General features: G+C 39.7%; 1 protein-coding gene across 2 annotated transcripts; it reads right to left on the bottom strand.

The window, feature by feature from the left end:
- Positions 1-144: 144 nt before the first annotated feature.
- LOC136296778 (threonine--tRNA ligase 1, cytoplasmic-like) lies at positions 145-15,086 on the bottom strand. Of its 2 annotated transcripts, none has more exons than XM_066196186.1 (19): positions 14,810-15,086; positions 14,058-14,150; positions 13,085-13,275; positions 12,388-12,511; positions 11,155-11,276; positions 10,239-10,356; positions 9,501-9,565; positions 8,709-8,787; positions 7,361-7,507; positions 6,647-6,745; positions 6,144-6,310; positions 5,474-5,636; positions 4,722-4,859; positions 4,195-4,272; positions 3,995-4,095; positions 2,806-2,910; positions 1,967-2,039; positions 1,123-1,237; positions 145-1,007 (listed from the first exon to the last, which is right to left on the bottom strand). In XM_066196186.1, exons 1-19 carry the CDS (start codon positions 15,059-15,061, stop codon positions 859-861), a joined length of 2,379 nt encoding a protein of 792 aa, XP_066052283.1. In that variant the 5' UTR covers positions 15,062-15,086; the 3' UTR covers positions 145-858. The 2 variants fall into 2 exon arrangements, with proteins under 2 accessions (XP_066052283.1, XP_066052284.1); XM_066196187.1 differs by lacking the exon at positions 14,810-15,086 and adding an exon at positions 14,482-14,607.
- Between the last annotated feature and the right edge of the window lie 323 nt (positions 15,087-15,409).

The following is a 15,409-nucleotide window of genomic DNA, read 5'->3' as shown; positions in this document are numbered from 1 at the left end:
AGAAATAATTTCTAAGCATAAACAGAACAGAAATACAGCCAGTTTCAAGTCCAACATATTGTTTTAAAATCGAAATTGTCCTCTGCTCCTTTTCAGCATTCTAACAATTCCCAGCAAATAAAGTAATAAATTACGCACAGAAAGGTTTTTCAAAGTTTTTTGTTTTAGTAAAAAGCCAAAACAACAGCAAACAGAGGAAGAAAGTAATACACTTCACACACAGTTATAGTAATTCAACCGCATTCTCGGCAGACACCATTACAGTAACCAGTCATCACACCAACTCCGTGAGTGCCTTGTTACACTGAGACTTCCAGCAAAGACTCCGGTGCATTCATAGTCTGTGAACACACATTCTGAAACAACCAAGCTATTCACACCACCCACCACCTCCCCAAAGTTTTGTTACCATCTGGTGCTAAAAAAAACCCTGATCCAAATTGCTCCTGAGGCACCTAGGCACTGCCAAGCTCTGGGTGCCAGGTCACAGTCAGGTACCAGCTCTGTGGCCGAGGGAGCTCAGCACGGCCAGCAGCATCCCCTGTCCTTCCCAGCCTCCTGATCCCCACCCTAGTACAGCCCTGACTTATTTCCACAGCAAACCCACCACATCAGAGGTGTAGGACTTCCTAAATAAGCATTCTGCCATTCAGGCACATTGGAAAGCCATGCGATTGTTAAAGGAGTTGGCAGGTGTATCTGTCCTCTCATGCTTTTCCTGGAGCACCAACAGTGCTACATTCGCTTATTTTGCGTATCCATTAACTGAAAATTCTCTCAGATGAGCATCAGTGCTGTGCAGGAAGAAAGAAACATTTCACATAGGCATCTAATAATTTTTTTTTCCTAGCAGCAGCATCAGAATTCTTCTTCTGCATTTGGAATTTGTGAAGTCTTAAATTTCTTGAGTTTTTCAATAGCAGAAAGTACTGAAATCTCTCCGTGAACTTTGTTGTCTCTGGTTCGCACATTGACAGCATTGTTTGCTTTCTCCTTTTCTCCAACCACTGCAAGACATGGCACAAAATATTACACAATCCACGTTAGAAAATGAGCCTAGAACAAACTTTGTCCAACATTAGAACTTCAATGACATTCAGAAATGTAAGATGCTGCAATTACCTAAAATGAAGTTATACTGCGCCAGCTGTGCATTTCTAATTTTCTTGTTTAATGTGCAGCTTTGATCTAGATCCACATCTGACATAAATCCTGCTTCAAAAAATTGGTTGCAAACCTAAAAAAAAACCAAAACAAACCCAAAGAAACCAAAACCCTCTTAGTATTACTATATAGCTTACAATATATATTTGAAAATGCTGCAGTTATTGATCACTTCCAATAGCTAATTCATGCATATGTATAATTTCATTCTTCTGGATGATTATAAGGAATTCAGTGAAGTTATCTGAAGAAACCAGCACATACAGCAGCACCCCAGCTAGGAGACAATACAAGATAACATCTATATCAAACGTGTGCTGCTCTGCTGCTGCATGTCAAAAACATGTCCTCAGTCTGAGAAAAGAGAAAGAGGAGAAGAAACAAACACACTTATTCTTGCATTAAAATGAAAGCATGGGGCAGGGGTAAAACCAACCATGGTTCAAAAGTGATGTAGTCAAGAATATACATGGTGGGAAATGGAATAAACTGACTCTGCCTACTTAAAGCTAGAGAGTACTATAACAAAGCACTAGTTATACAAGGTTTGCCATCCAGGATGCTTTTTCCTTTAATAATTACAGAAGTATGTACCTAATTAAAGAACCCCAAATACTTGAAGTTACACACCCCTTACTCAAACATACACAAATTTTGAACTGAAACCTTTATATTGAAAAATTTACCTGTCCCCCCCAACATGTTTCCAGAGTTATTAAGCATTAATTGCCTGTTCTAGGACAAGTACTTAAGGATGTATGAAATCTGCCTGCTGCCATCAGGAGCCAAGCTCTCCTCTCACCTGCTGGGCGTATTGCTCCGAGGCGGGGCCCACGGGCACAACCATGACCTGCCGAGGAGACAGCCAGAAGGGCCTGGCCAGCACAGGACAAACAGGAAAGAAAGGTGTATTTTATATTTCCAGTCACAGCTATAGTCATGTTCCACAATAATAATGTCTGTATGGAATGATTTACATTAGCTAAGGGTGTTGGATAGTGTACTGTCTCCCTCTTTTCAAGCTCACATAAAATAGCAAATAGACTGACTCCAGTAAAATGACATAGGGGGAAGTTGGAGCTTCTGTTTTCTTCCCAGCTGACTTCACAACTTCAAATGCAGAATTTTTTCTGCACTATTTTCACTTTTACCTATAACTTTACATTAAAGGTAGACAGACAGGTGACTGAAAATAAGAATTAACTCTTCCTTATATTTTAAATGAAGAAATATTTCCAGATCTTACCCAAACTAAAATGATCAATCTTAGAACTATAAAAAAATTTCACATATTAGGGTTAATTAATGTCTGTGTATACACAAATAATTGCTTTACATGTATCTGAAATCCACCTGGTACAAAAGCCTAAGTTTTAAGAAAAAAGGAACAACAATAAGGCAGGACTTACACATTCAATTACAATTCCTATTTCTGCATTATTTTTCCTTTATTTTCTGAAGTCTCATGAAATTTTATGTCTACCATACACCTCAGACCAGAAAACTGGGCTTTTCTTGTAATCTTACTAATTTTGAGAAAATTTTAGGCAAAATATTTTTGCATTATAATATATAGGACAATAGGAAGGATATGCAGTTTCTACGTTGGTAAAGTCTTAGAATTCCATTTGTGCCACATACCATTTTCCTCCATAATTTTCTGCTAGAATAGCTATCATTCTCTCCACAGATCCCAAAATAGCTCTGTGAATAATCACTGGCCTTTTCTTGTCATCGCCATCCTTACTGAAAAAAAAAATCAAGTTGTTTTTTTAATAGTGACCTTAGCTCACACACATTCTACTTTTAACAGAAAGAGAAACTTCAGTTAGTTCTACTTATGAAAAGTCTACTGGTTTTATTAAAAATGTACTCCAAGTCAACTGGGTTTTTTAAAGGAATTCTACTTTAAAATAATCATGCCTACAGCTAGTGGCAGAGACACTCTTTAATTTGAGAAAACACTTGACTGACTCAGCACCATTTTTGTGCATTTTAATATTTTATGTTGCACTCTCTTTACATTAGGACTTGCTTTTATTTTGCTGCACAGGATCTTACCTGCCCTTACTATTCATTACTTCACTTAAATTACAATCCTGAAATATTAAGAAACAGGTTTTTTTATAAAAAGCCAGTTCATAACAATATTTTTACCTACAATAAAGCTATGACACCTACTGTAGAATGTACCGCAGGACCAAAACATTATAAAGATTCTTATTCTATCTTCCCCAGCTCCATAATATGAAAAATCAAACACAGCAAGAAATAAAACACAGAAAATGTGTATTCAAGTCAGCATGGCACTAAGATTAATTTGCCCAGTGGACCAAGCTGGAAACCATCCAGATTTTCACTAAAAGCTGTTTGCACTTGGTTTCTGTTCAAAGTTAACTAATTTAATCTGATCAAAACAAAGAACCACTCAGTACAAACATGCTTGCTCCTTAGGGCATGCTTGAATTTGTGTGCCGTTCTTCCAAGGAGGCACAATGACTAGGCTGAAAATGAAAACTGACTCAGCTGAGGAGTTTTCAGCACAACTTATGATCAATTGTCCTCAAAGTTGGCAGACAAGACAGATAATGAGACTTTCCTGCATTTACAATTAAAGTGAGCTATCACTACATTGAGAAAGTACCTTCAAGTTGGTAACTCACTCCTCGATTCACTGGGTGTGTTTGCTCTCCCTCCCAGCTGACTGATTTACAAGCTAATCATTTGATAAATGAGCAATATAGCATTAGTACATACTGGGAACTACAGATAATTAAAGCTATTGTTTAATTTCATTTTAAAAAGGAAGATATTTAGCTTAACCACTCACCCAACATAAGTGAGATTAAACCGAATGGGTAGCTGGAAGTCAAGTTGGATGGTAGCACATTGATGGTACCTACCAATTGCATCTTTGATTTTAATATCAATCTGTGAAGCAAAAAACCACAGTTACTAAATATAGTTTGCCTGCAGTACGTCCGCATTTCTGTCCATCCCAAAGTTGTACTGAAATGCTGAGTCACTAACCTTAGGACCATAAAATGCTCCATCTCCTGGATTCAAACTCCACTGCTCTCCAAAGTTATTCAAGCTGTTTTGAAGTTGCTAATCATGAGAATAAGAAAGTAATTAAAAAAGGTATAGAAGGGCCTCTCATTACTGGAAGTCAAAGCATTTGCCTTTGAAATTCAAAAGGTGTCAAAAGACAGCACAAAACCCCTATTGATGAAGCATTTGCTCATTTATGATAAATAATTGGGAAATAGTAGCTCCTTGTATAAATATTATGATTAATCAGAAAAAAAAAGATGAATAGAAAACTAACTAGTTCAGGGGGCTAAGTAAGACTCTGAAAGTTCTGGTTTTCTACAGAAACTTCAGATTTAATGTGATGTTTTCCTACGTGAATTTCCACTAAGGGCAGTATTTAGCATCTGATTTAAGCAATTTCACCATGCAGCATGGATGAACTCTAACTCATGGAAGAAGTTAAACATCTACCTCTGCAAGTACAAATATTAAGGGGTTTGCTTGTTTGTTTTTAACTTAATTACCTTTTCTGCATGATCCCAGACCTCTAAATCTCCAAGATAATTTTCTGGTCTTGTAGAAAGATGTAGTTGAAAGGTAAAGCCAAAGACAGCATACACTGACTTCAAGAAATCAAGACAGCCCTTAATTTCTTCTTCAATCTTCAACATAAAACATATTAAAATAGGTTAAAAGTTACTTACATTAAAATGTAATCTACTGAATTCTTCATAACCAGAACATAAGAGTCCATTAAATAAGAAAGAATTAAAAAGCACTTGAAAATTACACCAAACAAACCCAAATCCATTTAATGGGCAGAGATCTGAGGTGTTGGGTCCTCAAAGCATGGCAAGAAAAGCAGTATTTTTGTTAAGCATGAGGTTCCGGAGCCAAATTGTATCCTGAACTAAAGTACATCAATTTATACATATAGTTCCATTAAAATCTATAGCATTACTGACAAAATAAAGTTTTTATTCAGCATCTGTATAGAAAACAATGGGATCAACTACTTTTTTTTTTTGGCAGAGGGAAATGGCAAATGCAACAAATCTTACTTTCTGGGATTTTGTTGCCCAATGCATCTTTCTAAATAAAAGGAAGCACCTAGGGAAAAAACCATCAAAAGCAGCATTACGCTACACAGTGAACAAAACAAGAGTCGAAGCAATTTAAGGATTTTTTTCCTGTTCACTGTTAGTTTGCACTGGGAGAGGGAAGGGTTTTTTTGGTTGACTGCTGGGGGTGTGGGAGGTGCTTTATTTATTTTTACCTGCTCCATTGTGCAAAAGATGTGAGCATCATCTTGTTGGAAGCGTCTTACACGAGTCAAGCCACTCAAAGTGCCCGAGAGCTCATTTCGGTGAAGAACTCCAAAATCTGCAAGTCTAAGAGGCAATTCCCTCCAGGATCGGGGACGATGGGCAAACATCAAGCTAAAAGGAACATGGAAGAACCTTCCTCTTATCCTTCTTACAGGAGATTTAAGACAACACAGAACTAAACAAAGCCCAGTAGGGACAGTAATCACATTTTTAAATATTTACTTGATCAGGCTGTCTACATCCTGAAAGACAGGCAAACAGAAAAAGCACACCACTCAATGAACTGCTAAAGACCACTAGGAAAAAACACTGCAAGAGTAAATCAATTCAGGTTCATCTATACCCTTCTTGGAGCACATCTGATGCCCACCTCTATCCAACAGAATTAGCATTTACTAGTGGTACAGACCAGTATTAGCAGGCACAAACCCAGCTCAGTGCAGACTTATTGCAAAGCTCTGCTTTGGGACACGGTCAGAGCAGCTCTCTGGACACACTGGCTTAGTGGTCTATGGTAAGCACACATCACAGCATGTGTTAATTCTCCTTTTACTTCTCCTCAGCCCCACAAAGGATAAATGACGTAAAATAAGACCTTTTCCAGCTGAGAGTACAAACCAATGTCCTGGACAATTCATGGGTTTAAGGGCAAACGTCTCCTTCTCAATCTCAAAAGAGAACATATTTTCACTGTAGTGCTGCCAATGTCCTGAAGCTTCCCAGAGTTTACTGTTGAAGATGTTCGGAGATACAACTTCAGTAAAATCACGCCTGCGATATTCCCCCTATAGAACAAATGCAATATTTAAAAGGTGAGAGAGCTTTTGATAAGCAAAAGCTTGACTCTTTTTACCTGTGGTATTATGATGACAATTTACAGGAATATGACAAGACTACTGCACATGTAGATTTTGCACAACTGGAAAAACACAGCTTCACTTTGCCTTATTTTCAAAAAGGTTAAATTTGCATAATCCTTGTGAAACTCTTGTATATGTTTACATAGATAGATATTTCTCTTTCTATGCATAGCTCAGCACTATGAATGCTCTATCATTTCAGATCAACAAATGATAATCAAGTTGTTAGGACTTATATCAGTAACATCAGTATATACTCACCCGTATGAAATCCATGAGCGTGTTATAAAGAAAGGCACCTCTAGGGAGGAAAAAGCAGCTTCCTGGACTCAAATCATGAAAGAAGAAGAGCTCTTGCTCCTAGGAAAATGGAAATCAGAATGCTCTAAGAACAATTCAGAGAGAATAGCAGAATGTTACTACTTCATACACATCGAGACACTGTTTGCAAAGATGGAATATTACAGCAACAAGATGATTTATGGTCTACAAGTTCTCAGCAAGACGAGTGAATTGACCCGGACTTCTTACTCTTAGAAATTTGTAAGAGCACTGAATTCCATTTGATTCTTGGACCACGTGAATACACATTTCCCCAAATTTACACCTATTAAAAAGAATGACCAAACCACGTTATCACACAATTTCTAAATAAATTCTCTTCTGTGAAAAATAGAGCGGCCTAGGTAGGACCTGCAAAGACTCTACATTAATAGGTCTAAGATTTCTATCCCTAAACTAAGGGACTAAAGCCATTAACTTCTTCCCAATATTAGTTTAACATTCATATGCAAGTGACAAGTTGAGTTTGTAGAATTAAAATTTTAAAATATAAGCGACATCAAGAAGCACATAGAACTGGCGCCCCTTAAAACTGTCAAAAAACAACAACAAAAAATCAAAACTAAAATAACAAGGGAAGAGGGTGAATTCTATAAGAGAAGTATAAAAGAAGTAGACAGTGGAATAGTGTACCTTTCCAATTTTCCTATGATCCCGGTTTTTGGCTTCTTCCTGGACTTTTTCCCATTCCTTCATCATTTTGCTATCAGGAAAGGATATTCCATATATTCTCTGCAGAGTTTCCATGTCAGATTTTCCTTCCCAATATGTAGAGGAACTCTGATACACAAAACCCATACTTTAGGATAATATTATATAATATCAGGGAAAGAGGGATAAACACTAACCAATTCAAACATTATTATATTTTTCCTTGGGAAAACAATTATATGCAGTCCTTCAGCATTTGTTTGTAATACAAAGAGACTTGCAGTGCCTTTTAGTCAGCATACTAATACAGAAGACAAACAAAAGTGACAGGTCAAATCATATTTTATTCTGCTTAAGTACCTTGTTTTAACTCACATCATGGCATATTTTATTATTTCATGTCATGGCTTCTAAAAAGGCAGGACTTGTTTACATTGAAAACATAATGAAGTAGGGGAACATGAAAGGCAAACCAAACCTAGCTCACACAGTTAAATCCGAGCAGTTTTAACCCTATACCCACTTAATCCCTGGAACTCAAGAGGTCCATACACTTCAGTTGGGCAGCCAGCAAAAGCCACAATAATGAATGTTCCAAAGAGCTCAGTCTAATAAGGTTACCAAAATTAGCATATGTAACTTAAACTACACCAAAAATTCAGAGGCCTCTGCAAACACTGTCTCTGGCTTTCCTGAAAGCAATGCCACTTTTTAACAGCAACACTTGCAGATCTGCCAAGGTCCGCTTTATCTCCTGTACCTGAAAGATACCATCTGACAAGGTCAAAATGACCCAGTGAGGATCCTGACATTCACTTAGTGCTGAACACATGTACACCCCCCTGCACTCAGATGTGACAGCAGGTACAGACTAACCAGGACACTTGTCCTGGGAAGTGCAGCGCCGGTGGGAGACAGGGGCACAGTCCTGCCACAGGAGCTTAGGCACTGCACTTCTCTCCTGTGCACGGCAGAACTGGCTCCACAGCCCATGTGCTCACCACTAGCTGGAGTAATCTTGCAGTGCTTTTCATCAGTCTAAATGTGCACATTACTACACTAACACTCTGATTAAAAAACATGCTGGTAACTTTCACTGAAGTACTACTGTCTGAGTCAAGAAGCAGTAAATGTCAGACACAGACCAATGATCAAAGTCAGTAGTGCTACTTGTACAACGGGAGCTGGGAAAGAAATGAAGAACTATTGTACAGTAAGCAAAGAAAACAATACAAAGGACCAATCCTAGTATAATCAGCTCAGGAAAAATAAATATATAAATAAATCAACTGATAATTTCAGTTTCAATGCACAGTTAATTTAAAGTTACCTTAACTATTTTAAGGACCTTAATTTTTCCAGTGTGTCTCACATGTGGACCCCTGCAGAGATCAATCAATGGACCGCATCTATATGCCAAAACAAAAAGAGTGTTCACTTCCAAGCAATCCAACATTTTTCAATACAGTCACTAACGGCACACAAGTTCACATTTGACACATCCAAACACGCCAGTAAATATAAATACAAATATAAATATAAATATGCAGCATGGAGCAAATTCAGTGCACCTTAAATGTAACTGTGCCTTCTACCTAAAGTGGAATATTCACTCAGTAAATGCTCAGCACACTCAATCCACTTTCAAGAGCATCATAACACATTTGCCAATTCATATAGTTCCACACATGAACTTGTTCAAGTTGGCCAGGAAATTTTAAACAATGCACATCAAACAGAAAATGGTTGTGCCATTTTCCAACCAACTAACAAGTAACTGAATGAGCAGGTTCCTCACCCCACACTGAGCTAGAGTTAGCTTTATCCATTATGCAGAAAGCCAATGTCAGAGATGGCAACTTATTTTAATCAGTCTACTGAAACCAGAGGGAATAAATAAAAACTAAATTTTACATTTGTCCACAAATTGAGACCTAATCTGTCCCAGCAGAGAAAGAAAATCTCTCACTTTACCTAAGCAGCAATCTTAATTGCAAACCTAAATCTCAATCACACAAGAATTCAGAACGTGGAATAAAAACAACCCCCCAAATTATTCTCTCAAATTAAAATAATTAGCTATAAAAATACTTTATTATATTTTTCAAGTATGTTCCTTTACCTGTATACTGTGGTAGTTGGTGTCTTCACTTTCTCATTGAGGATACGACACTTAAACTTGTTATACTGTGTGTGGAAACATGAACAGCCAGAAGTGTCAATAAAATGGATAATAAAATTCTCTTTAAAAATTACATTTTAGGAATACAAGTGCACCAGTAAAAGACACTCCTAACTAAATAAAACAAACCAAAACTTAAAAAAAACCCAAAACAAAATCCCCCCCCCCCCAACAACACAACAATAACAACAAAACAACCCCCATGTATATTTCTCAGAAGCTTTGTAAAAGCAGAGGGGAAAGGGACAAACATCCTAACTCGCCTGAGGGTGTGTTGAGGATTGTGATTACACCTGAACCCCAAAGCACCAGTGAAAGGCAATCACACAGTACAGCGAGACTGGCAATAGTCACTGAATAAAACAGGACTAGAGCTAAAGCCTTTTCTGACCTGTCTCCACGAGTGAGCCAGAAGAAATGTATGCCTTTCTTAAAAACTTACTTGTTTTCTCATTGAGCTTGAGGTGTGTTTTTGTGGAATAAAGAATTGTTTTTGTAAGTGCTTGAAAACATCCTGAACACTTGAGAGGCATACAGAGAGGGGGAAACAGATGGTATTGTTTTCCTTTCTTTTACCAGACAGGTAGTATTCTGACAGGTCAGTCATATGCAATATTTCATAAAAGTTACATTTTAGAAGACCATTGTACCACACTCACAGCTACTCTAAAGATTTACCTTAAACATGTCTAACAGGATCTCCTTTTTGACTTCCAGCCTTTCAAAAGCCTGTTTCTCTTTTATGATATTTTTACAACGGTTCTCTAGTAGTGGGAATTCAGTACTAGATACACTTCTAGATAAAAAGACACAGGCAAAAGAAATAAAAATTAATTATTTTGATCCTCCCATTTTTTCTAGTGACCACTTTCTAATGGTCTAATTTGAAAAACATGGAATGTGTTGTGATTTGTCACAGTATTTTTTTTCTTAGTTTCTTACAATCAACTGTATTTTCAGAGACTAAACCCAGAAACACAGATAGTACCACCCTGAACAAACACATTGCAATCATTCCTGTCTTTGACATGATTAAATGTCTGAAGAGCTATAGCTCAAAATAAACATATATTTAAGACAAAAACCACAAACCAAGGGGAAAAAAGGCTCATCTCAGTCACAAGAGCCAGTTTATCAGCTCATGCAGATTCAGTATTCTCCCTGCCTACATAAAGATAAACAAGGAAAAAACCAGAACTGTAAAGCTGTGCACAAGGATTAGAAAAGTAGTAAACACCTAGACAAGTTTCATGCATTTGTGCCCTTTCAACAAGTGACTATGGCCCCTGGAAGCCAAACCTGCATGACTCTTCAAGGAAAACATCCCCTTTGCCCCACAGGAACTGCAGAAAGTTCAACCCGAACACTCCACATTTTTTCACAGAACAGCTTCAACTCTTGCAGAGCAGGCGTCTGAACGCTGCTTCTGAATTTAAATATATACACAAACTCAACTGAACTGTATACAGAGAAGATTATGTTTCAAATCATATTAGGGACACAATTATACTTTTAACATGCAGAAACAAATAAAATATTTCTAGTACTGAGCTTTAGTATGGAATGTTCAAGTTCTAAGACACTGTAATTTTACCTATCTTCAATATACATGTCATAATGAAATCCATTCTCAATTGGTGGTCCATAGCATAAGCAGCCCCCAAAATACCCTTCCATGGCCTCTCCAAGAATGTGAGCACTTGAATGCCAATAAACCTGTAAATGAAGTCAGGTGAGCAAACCATGAGGTCAATGGTATTGTGTAACTGAAAAGAAGAAAAAACAAACTAGAGACATATCTGCAGATAAGACACAGACTGGAACCAATGTTGTTCAAATTTTGAGACAAGTAAAACAACTTTATCTTTTCATTTTGAAGTACTCTAAATGATCAGTATAATGGCAGATATAGCACTAAAGGCCCACCATACTTCAGTCTGAAAGAAGATGACTATATACCTCTGTACAATTCTTTCAAGTTAGTACTTAATGTACCTTGTTCATTTATAAGTTAATTTCAGTCAAAGTCTATGCACCACTAATCACATCTAAAGCAATGTAGCCAATTAAGCTGCCACTGCTCACATTCAGTACATTTATTGATGGGTCTGTAAACTACATTACCTGAAATGTCAGAAGAGGGAAGCCAACAACACAGTAGATCAATACCAGTCTGATGTTCTGAGTTCTTATTAATTCAGACTATTTCAGAGCTATTGCTACAAGATAAAACCTTTACAGGCTCCTGAAATGTCTCCAATAAGTTTAATCACATGAATAATTATTTCACAAAACTGAAGTCCAATTCTAGTGTATAATGGTCACATGGGCTTCAGACTGAAGACCATTAAAGAAAAATCTCAGTCACGTTGCTAAGTATAGGTATAGTTTAATTGACTAAGATACATCTACTTAAGGACCTAATAAACAGTGCCAGTACAAGGAGGTGTAGATTTTATTTATGACTCAAGGCTAACATTGGACAGTTTTTAGAAAACAGTAGAGACTGGCTCACTTTGCTTTCACTGTCTGATCTTCAAATGCACTGAGGCAAACCACAGACTGTTTCAACACACAAATCAAGCCCTTCTGTACAACCTCCTTTGAGAAATAACTTGTTAAAGAGAAGGACGAAAAGAACACAAAGATTTTATTCACTCTCTGACTACAGGCACTTAGTATCCAATCTTCTTTGTTGAATCGTAGGAAACACATTACTTGAATAGTTTTGTGGGGTTTTTTTAATTCAAGATTTTAAAAGCTTAATGCTGCAATCAATTTTATGTCATTTCTTTAATCAAGAAGAAACCAGAGAGTGTTTACTCACAGTTTTGGCTTCGTCATTATCAAAGGTGAGCAGCTCTAGAGTACAATCTCCCTCCAGCGGACGGTCTAGGTCCCAGAGCTCACCATTCACTTTGGCTATGACTGCATTTGAAGCCAACACTTGACTAAAGAAACAGAAGAGATAACAAGAAGTGTTATGGGTCCAGATAGTTCAGATAGATAACAAGAAGTGTTCAGTTCAGATTTGTAAAAGACTTTAGATTTCTAAACCCCATGAGACCACATCCACATCTTGTAGCACCTGAAGACCTAAAACTTTAGTTTCTGTGGTCCTCTTAAACACTTGCCTACTGTTAAGGTATAGAACCTTAAGGTCTTGAGAGGTTTTGCTCAACAGTTTTCAGTGCTGGGGATCTGGAAGAAAGGTTGCTCCTCACAACAGGTTCTACTGTATCGGCTAACTCACAAAACTTCTGATGTCTCTTTAATTCGTAGCAGTGTCACAGATTTAACTGGAAGCAGGCACTATGATCCCAGCACAGAACCCCAAGCATCACTCAGAACTGTAACCAGCTGTTTCTACTACATGAAGCTGAGTGCCAACGCTTTCCAAGCAAATCAATTTAAGGGAGCCACCACCACCGGCCGCGACACGTATTTTATACAATAAGGTAAGAGACAAATGATAGTAACAGTTTAGCACTACAAAAGTAGAACCCCTTGAATGTGCAGGTTACCTAATTCCTACAGCTAATTGATATGGCGTGGTTTTCCAAGATTCCCCTTCAACCGTCTCTCCATCTGCCAGAGTAATTTTGATAGATTTGCTCTGGTTGGCTGCTCTGGAAGCTAGCAAAGCATCATGTTCTTTTTTCAATGCTTCATAAAGCTTCAGTCTGTCTTCTATGAAGCTTGGCACACACTGGAGCTGTAATACATCAATTTGAACATACACACATATATTTATGAAACAAAGGGAATAAAAGGATTCACAGTATTGGTGCATCCCCAAAGGTTCCGACTTGTCCAGATTCAACTGTACTAGAATTTATAGTAAAATTCAGTAAAGCATTTATGAATAATTATATCCAGGATACTCCCATGCCATTACTGACTATTTTATAGTGATCTTCCAGTTTTCCATGCACCTTGATCAGTCTGGGCCTACATGGGTCTGTGAGTTTGATCTCAGAAAGCAGCTTATATTCCTGACCCAAAATCTGCATTTAGTACATGTCCTGGAGCAATTTGGATCACTCCAACAAGCCCTCACTTCTGCCACTACATTCAAAGCATCAGATTCAAGCCAGACAGCTCACATGAAGGTTCCTGTATTTTAGCTTAAGGTGAGTTATTAGGCTCTAGTGTACTACAGCAGTGCTGCTAACATCCTTTCAGCCATCAAGAATGCTGTTCAACTGCTCATGAACCATCACTCTCCTAAGGCACCACAAAACCATGACCTTTACTTTCCCACAACCCAAATCCTTTTGTTAAATAAAAAGTAGAAATCTAAGAATGTTTCAGTAACCCTACTAATGCAAGATGAAGCTCTTGAATAACTTGAGGTTTTTTCCTCTGTGCTATAGTAAGACTTCTTCCCAAAAGCTGGGATTCCAAAATACAGCAAAATATTCTGGATTTGAGCACCTTTTCTGAACCTGGCCAAAAACCAGTCCTATTATTATGTGGTACCAATGAACCACTTACCCCATTCTGGTGTTGGTTCACAGCTTCATTTTCTTTTTTCTTTTCCTCTTTAATTTGATTCACTGCATCAGTTGGACTTGCACTGGAGACTTCCTGAAAACAGTGATAATACAAGGTATATCCCTACTATACCTTTAAGATTTTTTCCAGCAACCATCAAAACAAACCAAACCAGTATAATATTGGGCTAAAGAGGCAATTATAAGGAATAAGGCACGTTCTTAGTGCAAAGACTCCTCATGGCACATCTAAACGGCATCCTTTTGATGTTCTGCAGACACAGCAATGCTGCTCACAAAGTCAAGTCCTCTCAATTTCCCAAATTTTACTACTACAACTATCACCAGCAAAATCGCCCCAGCGAGGCCCTTGGAGATCAAAGCGGAGCAGCGAGCAGCCACAGCAACTTTCAATCATGTGATACCTCGAACAGGTTGCCCAGTGATGCTGTGGATGCCCCATCCCTGGCAGTGCTCAAGGCCAGGCGGGATGGGGCTCTGAGGAATCTGGTCAAGTGGAAGATGTCCCTGCCCATGGCAAGGCGGTTGAAAAGAGATGATCTTTAGGGTCCTTCCTAACCCAAACCATTCTATGAGTCTATGAACCCGCCGCCTTGGCGCAAAGGCAGAGACCACTGCCCGGTGCTGCGGGCAGAGCCCGGGACACGCTTCCGCTGCCGGGGGCTGGGCACAGGCGGCTCGGCCCCGCGAGTGTCCCCGTCCCATCCCCGCCCCGAGCGGCCCCGGCGCTACCTCTCCGCCGGCCGGGGGCTGCGCCGGCGCCGCCCGGCCCAGCTCGGCCGCCAGGCTGCGGCGCAGGTGCAGCAGGCGGTAGCGCAGCTTCTCGTTCTCGGCCCGCAGCCGCTGCAGCTCGGGGCTGGCGCTGCCGGGGCAGTGCAGCTCCTGCGGCTCCTTCAGCCGGCGGACCTCCGCCGCCAGCCAGCGCAGCTCCCGCTCCTGCCGCGACAACCGCAACTCCGCCGCCGCAGCGGCCGCCGCCGCCATATTGGCCCGGCACGCTCCGCCCCGGCACGCTCCGCCCCCCGGCACGCTCCGCCCCCGGCACGCTCCGCCCCCGGCCCGCTCCGCCCCCGGCCCGCGCGGCCCCGCCCACCGCCGCCTCAGCCCGCGGGGCGCGGCTGCGGGGCCGTGCGGGGCGTCGCTCTGCCCTGCGAGCCTTATGATCGACTAAACGGCTCTTCGGAACCCCGCCTGCTCTGCTGGTGATTAATCAATGCACCCCAGGCCGGTGAGCCATTGGGAAGTGTCGATATCCTCAGAATCAATTAGGGTGGAAAAGACCTCTGAGATCATCACGTCTAACCTGCGACCGAGAACCCCGTATCAACTGGA

Source organism: Chamaea fasciata, unplaced genomic scaffold, assembly GCF_029207755.1.
Source record: "Chamaea fasciata isolate MVZ Bird 193981 ecotype frontalis unplaced genomic scaffold, bChaFas1.0.hap1 SCAF_14, whole genome shotgun sequence".
In the NCBI taxonomy this organism is placed as follows: Eukaryota; Metazoa; Chordata; class Aves; order Passeriformes; family Sylviidae; genus Chamaea; species Chamaea fasciata.
Note: the sequence above shows the minus strand (reverse complement) of the source record. Positions and strands in the feature narration are given on the sequence as shown.